We start from the raw sequence: 6,945 nt of genomic DNA on the forward strand, positions 1-6,945 counted from the left end.
CCAAGTCAGTCATCTCTCTTTGCGGGAAACATGTGAGAGGTAGTCCAGAAAGTCCCAGGGGAAATCTCTGCGCATCCCCCAAGATCCACGATCACGGCCACAAGGAACCAAAGTTTCCCGGTCAGGGAACCAAAGTGTGGCCCAGAGTGACTCCGCAGTGGTGGCAGTGGGACACACGTTCTCATGGACTCTGCGGCCCGCTGTGGCCTGCGGGTCAGGCGGCAGCTCCAGCAGCGAAGCCTACGTGGAGAACAAGAGAGCGGCAGGACCGCGTGCCGCACCCGCCTCGCCAACTGCGGCCCATAGTGGATAGGTAGCCAAACGGCTTTACTTATCTGGTGGATGGGCGGGTTAGGTCCCACGTTGGTGTTAGTCCCTGTTCGGGCGCCATTTTGTCGTTTTTGCCGGGCTGGCTTCATGGGCGGGAGACAGAGACAACCAGAGACTCATGGCTGAGCTGAAAATGCAGTTCAATCTTTATTCACGAGCAGGGATGCGGTTCAACAAATTAATCTAATCACAACCCAATTCTGTCCTGCATCTCTCTCCTCTGATGGAAGAGTCAGGAACAAAGGAAATACGTACAATAGGGGGCAGGGAGAAGAAGCATGAACCAGAGAGGACTAAACCAAATGCCCCAGAGGCGGCGGGGAGGGGGTGGTGGGGGGGGGAGGAGACCAAACCAATATCCTGGAGGCAGGGGGGTGCCCAGCCAACAATGGACATGCAAACAGAACACACAGCAAGCAACACAAGCGAACCCAATGTGATGATAAAAACAGAAGGCTTCACAAGCAGAATCCAGAAGCATACCAACAGACAAGTATATGAATGTTGTTATATACCTCTCCAGTGAATTTTTAACTTTAAGTAGAAACAGAGAAGGACTGAGGAAGAGAGGAAAGATTGCAACCCTCCACTGTTCAGGAAGCCTCCTTTGGTGCCCATGGCTGGAACCTGGGTCCTCACAGATGGTAAAGTGTGTATTTGACTGGATGAGCCATCTCCCAGTTCCTATTACTGTTCTTTGATAGCTACTTTGGATTTTCAATTATAATTTTAACCAAAGCACTGCTCAGTTCTGGCTTATGGTGGTGCCAGGGATGGAGCTTTATGCACAAACATCTTGTATAACCATTATGCTATCTCCCTGCTTCATTATTTTATTACTTTTTCTACTGTTGCTAGTGTCATTTTTTTCCATTTTGTTGTTGTTGGATAGAATAGAGAGTAATTGAGAGGGGAGAAGATAGAGAGGGAGAGAAAAAGATAGCTACCTGCAGACCTACTTCACTGTTTGTGAAGTGACACCCCTGCAGTTGGGAAGCCAGGGCTCAAACTGGGATCCTGGCATGGGTCCTTGTGCTTCATACTATGTGCACTTAACCCAGTGTACCAACTCCTGCCCCCCATTATTTTATTTATTTATTCATTTTTAAAATATTTTTTTCATGAGAAATGATATGAGAGAAAGAACCAAACATCACTCTCGTACAGGTGCTGCTGGGGACTGAACTCAGGACCTCATGTTTGAGAGTCCAATGCATTATCCACTGCACCACCATTATTTTATTTTTTTATGTTATATGTGTGTGCGTACATGCATCCATGTGTGTGCAAGAAAGACAGATAGACACACACACACACACACACACGGAAGTGCCCCTCCACCATACAGAGTTCCACTTGACTTTGGTGATCTAAAATATGAAGTCTGGACTCTTAAAGAACATGGCAGCTTTTCTGTTCTCATACGCACTTTAGTTTTGACATTAAAAATACGAAAGAAATTTGAGTTCATCCTTGTGGATAGTAATGTAACTTTATTGTTTGCAGCCTTTATACACTAAGTGTTAGTTTCTCCATGTAAAAGTTAAGATATAAAAATGATAAAGGCATTGCTAAGGAGATACACTAGGCAGTAGAAAAAGCTGAAGAGAGTTTTGTCTGATATTGGAAAACAGAACATGAGAAAAGTACCAGGGGCTTCTTTGAGGACAAAAAATAAACATAACAAACAAACAAACAGAATCCAACTTTGGTACCAGAGGTGGAGATGCTGATTGACGTCCAGGGCAGGCAATTCCCTGGGAAGGCAAGGATTTCATGTGGATATTTACAGTCTCTGCTTGACACTAAGAATCTTAGACTCCTTTTCTTTGCTGCTATAGTTTCTAATCTTTCATGCTGTCTATAATTTTATTAGGCAGCAAAATGACTTTTTATTTAGGACAAAATTCATTTGGACTGGAGAACAAGATGTTCCTGACTGGTACAGTCCTAGCTCAGGCACACCCATCTGGGAAGCAGCTGGAAGACCTAGGCAGAGAACACTCAAAACTTGAATGTTTAAAGAAATTATCCTGCTTTAGTTTCCTTACTTCCTGGAGGAAACAAAAGTAGAGTGAGCTTACAGAGTTAACCTAGAAGTGAGGCCTATTTGGTAGCAAGGGCTTGAGATTCTAACTTTTATTTAAAAACCAGAAGGCAAAATAGGCTATCGAGAGCCTCCTGAGCTCTTAAACTCACAACTGAGTGTAAGCATGCATGTAAGATTTTGTAGGTCTCCTCAAACAACTTAAGTCTAGAACAACTCCTCTTCTGCATTTCTGAACTCCTGATCACTCTGAGTTCTCTTAGGCACTCAAAAGTGTCTTTTGTGTCAATGTGCCACTGTGGGTGAATCTCTACCATATACCAGAAAGATGAGAAATGAAAAATACCCTTGAACTTGGCTTAGTGTACCAGTTAGCTCATATGCCAAAGTTAGAAAAATCTTGCAATATGCACTAAGCCAGTTTAGTTGAATTTCACAAGATTTTGTATTCTCTGATAGCACTTCATACAGAAAACCCAAATCAAAGGGAGGAATATAATTTAAGTGTGGCAGGATCATGGCGCCTGAAATACAAAGATAAATGCATTATTGAGGCATATTCCCCTAGCCCTGAGGTATGCAAGGCAAAAGAAGCCACACTTCGCTATGAGACAGAATTGGAGTTGATGCAGGGCTCCAAGAAAATATTTACCAGAGGAATGTGATGATTCATTTATCAGTCCAGAAATCCCGAGTATAAAACTTCAAGATATAAGAAGGATCAAATTAGGTAACATATATGATTCAATTTAAAAATTCTTAGCCCTCTGACATTATAATTTCTAGATTACAAGAGTAAAAAATCAAATTACATTCATACGAAACTTTTTATATAAAAAAAGAAATCCAATCCATTTTTATAAGATTTTATAGTACACTTATTTTCAAATGGGTCTTTTTCTAGGTCACAGTATTTATAATTCCATTTACATTTTTTTTCCAGCTCAAATAAAAAAAACAAAAAGGAAGTCAATAGAAATCTAAATTTTCATTTTCAAAACTCCCTTCAGTTTCCAGGCCAGTAACACATGGCGATGTCGACGTGTTCTCCAGACATGGACTGTGACCAAACAGCCCCAGTTCATGGAGCGTGCAGGCCTCTGCTCATTAGGAACGCTTTTTGGTTTGGCTCACGTTTCAAGAAATTCTGGAGCATGTCCATGCCGTCCAGAGATCCCCCAGGTTTCAGGATCAGGTTTCTATATTTCATTCCAACCTAATAAAATAAAACATCATGCCTCATAATTCATGGTTATAGCAATTTTCCATATCTCTAGATTTAAAAAGAAAGAAGTCAGGGTGAAATAAAAAAGGAACTTTCATTTCACTCTGTCTGGATAGTCTCTTTTGCTGAAACTATAGCTGTGTAGTATTTATTTACTCTGGTAGCTAAGAGATCTGGAGCTTAAACCTCCAGTCTTCTTTTCTATACTCTTTTATTAATGTCTTGTCTCCTTAGAGTCACAGCAGTGAGCAAACAAAAAGTAGCCAAATGGAATACGTAATAGGCTCCTATCTGTTACTTCATCTCAAATGTGGCTTCAAAAGGTGAGCAGAAGGAATGTTTAAGAAGGCTACGGTCTGGGCTTCCGTATACCTGGAAACAATGGCAAAGGCACTGTCAAAATGCCTTCTGTTATGCTTTTACATAGGGGCTAAAAAAAAAAAAGCAAAAATTCTTTCCTTTGGACCAGGGCAGACAGTATACAATAACCTAGACTGGATTGTAGAGGGTGAGACATTTCTGTATGCCCAGTGCTGGGCATAAGGATCTTTGCAAAGTTTTCTTTGGGGAGGAGGCCTGGAATTTTAAATTATGACAACTTACATAAAGTGAAAGAAAATAACTGCATTTTAATATCAGTGTTAATGTTTTCATTTTCTTCTCACCATCCTAATTCTGTATATACGTATAAATTAAATAGCTCACAGAATATATTCTTAAATTTATCTTCATATTATTTGACCACTAGGACCAATATTCTCTTTGAATACAAGAAAAAGAGAATTTCAAAAGTAATCTAACTTTTGTTTTACAGTAATGATTCTGGTTGGTATAACCATCAGAAAAAAAGTTTAGTCAAACTGTTATATTCTTAATAGTGGATAAATAAAATTGATCATATTGGCTATAAAAAAGACACAAAAGTCACTCAATATCCTATAGTCATTTTTATTAAAAACAATGACAACTTTAAATCACCTGCATATTATTAATTACCTATAGGCACACATATAGTCTGGGTTCTAACTAGGAATAAATAACTAATCAAAGTTACCTTCCTGTAAGCTTTAGGCAGCACTGCCTTATGATTGCACTGCTTCATAATATATATGAACATGATGGTACACACATATGTAAAATTAAAATTTCTAGTAATACAAAAGTAAAAAACTGAATAAGTGAATTATTACTGTTGTTATTATTGCCATCTGGATTATCACTGAGGCTTAATTCCTGTATGACTCCACTGCTCCCAGTGGCTTTTTTTTTTTATTTCCTTTTTTTCTTTGTTTTGATAGAGAATGCTGAGGAGAGTGGGAGAAAGAGGTAACTGCAGCTCTGCTTCACTACTCATGAAGCTTCCTCCTGCAAGTGGGGACCTGGAGCTTGAACCTGGGTCATCGTGCATGGTAATATGAGCACTCTACTGGGTGACTGCCTCTCTCTTTCTCTTTCACCCCATATGTGCTGCCACTGAGCACTTTTTTTAATTTTTAATTTTTAGTTACCTTTTTTTTATTTACTTATTGGATAGGAGCAGCCAGAAATTGAGAGGAATGGGGGGGATGATGTGACCCTAACAGGAGTTTGGGACTACTAGCATACGAATGACATCAGCCTGAGGTGGGACATACATAGAAGGACATGTGTAAAAAGCACAGACTTAGAGCAGCTGGCTCTCTTTGGCTGCTGCTTCACCTTGGCGGAGGTGCTCCAGGTATCCATCCGCCATGGCTACTTCTACGGGGAACTGAACACGTGCGACTCTGCTAGCCAGGAAACTTTTAAGATCTCTCTATAGCCATGAGCAACCTATACCTCAGTTGATAATTGTTTATCTTCTGGGACTAAACTTTTGAGAACTATACTCCGACTTTATGGACCCAGTGTACTCTTAACCCCTGATGATAGATAACTGTTTATTTTGCCTTTTATCCGCTTCACCCTAATAAAACCTTGTATTGTTTAAACCCGTTCCCAGCACCCTGCTGTGAATCCTTAAGTGCTAAACCCCTTTTAAGTCTCTAGTTACAACACAGCCTATAAGCCACCCCTTTTTTTAAGTTAAAGTTACAACGGGGATAGAGTGGGAGAGAGACTGAGAGATACCTGCAGCCCTGCTTCACCACTCTTGCAGCTTTCTCCCTGCAGGTGGGGAGGTCTAGGGGCTTGAACCTGTATCCTTGCGCATTGCAACAAGTGTGCTCAACCAGGTGCGCCACCCCCCCACCCCCCGCCTTTGTTTCTTTACCACAGGTCTGCTCAGCTCTGGCCTATGGTGGTGTGGAAGATTAAATCTGGGGGCTGGGCGCTGGGAGCCTCAGGCATGAGTCTTTTTGCATAACCATTATGCTATCTCTCCCATCCCAGGATGATCATTTCAGCATGTAGCCATGAAAGATTGATTATGTGTATGTGTGCTCACAATCTAGTGATTCTTTTATATTGACAGCACTTTTCATTCTTTTAAAAAATATTTTATTTACTTTTTAATGAGAAGGATAATGGAAAGAGTAAGACCAGAAAATTGCTCAGCTCTGGCTATGGTGGTGCTGGGAATTGAATCATGCCTCAGGCATGACAGTCTTTTGCATAATCATTATACTGTCTCCCCTTCCTGTACTTTTAATTCTTAAATTGCATTAGCCATATTTAAGTGTTGAAAAACCACACAGGTTACCACACTGGACAGAGTGAGAATTTAGAACATCAGGTGAACCTAGAAGGGCAGGTTAGAAAATATTCTGGTATGGCAATGAAAAGGCATATATTAACCTGGCGGTCTAATTTACGAGCTTCGGAAAACTGTAATCACTGACATTCAACTTCCTGAAAACCTTTATAATGAAAGAGGGACAGAACAACCGGACCACCTGCTCGGCTCTAGAAAATGCAGTGCCAAGAATAAAACCTGGGACTTCATACACCTAAGTCTTGCTGAGCTATCACCCTGGCTGTAGATTTAATTTTCTTCAAAAAAAAAAAAGTGTATCTTTTTTTTTTAACTTGGTCTGCAGCAATTAATTACTTTCACAATAGCAGTCTAGACCTCCAATGTGAGTAAGTGATGGCTACTCTAGTCAAAGACTTTTTTCTAAGAACCTAAAACCATGACTGATTGATTGTGATTCTTTCTCTGTGAAGTTTGTTTATCTGCTATACAAACACATGTCCTCACCACACATACTTTTTTTTTTTTAACTGGAATACTGCTCAGCTCTGGTTTATGATGGTGCTGGGGATTGAACCTGAGATTTTGTAGCCTCAGGCATGAAAATCTTCACTGCAGAAACACAATTTGAATTCTGAAATCAAATTGAATGGCACCATGCTTTTCTTCATT

The 6,945-nt window shown here is 40.4% G+C and overlaps 1 protein-coding gene across 1 annotated transcript in view; it reads right to left on the reverse strand.

Annotated features, from left to right (window-relative positions):
• Nucleotides 1–1,803: 1,803 nt before the first annotated feature.
• NLN (neurolysin) overlaps nucleotides 1,804–6,945 on the reverse strand; it is a 115,949-nt gene continuing 110,807 nt past the window's right edge. The window contains exon 13 of the mRNA XM_007523490.3: nucleotides 1,804–3,593. Within this exon, the coding sequence (XP_007523552.1) occupies nucleotides 3,459–3,593 (135 nt within the window). The 3' untranslated portion in view covers nucleotides 1,804–3,458. The remainder of the gene's footprint in view (nucleotides 3,594–6,945) is intronic.

Source organism: Erinaceus europaeus, chromosome 5 (genome assembly GCF_950295315.1).
Source record: "Erinaceus europaeus chromosome 5, mEriEur2.1, whole genome shotgun sequence".
Taxonomy (NCBI): domain Eukaryota; kingdom Metazoa; phylum Chordata; class Mammalia; order Eulipotyphla; family Erinaceidae; genus Erinaceus; species Erinaceus europaeus.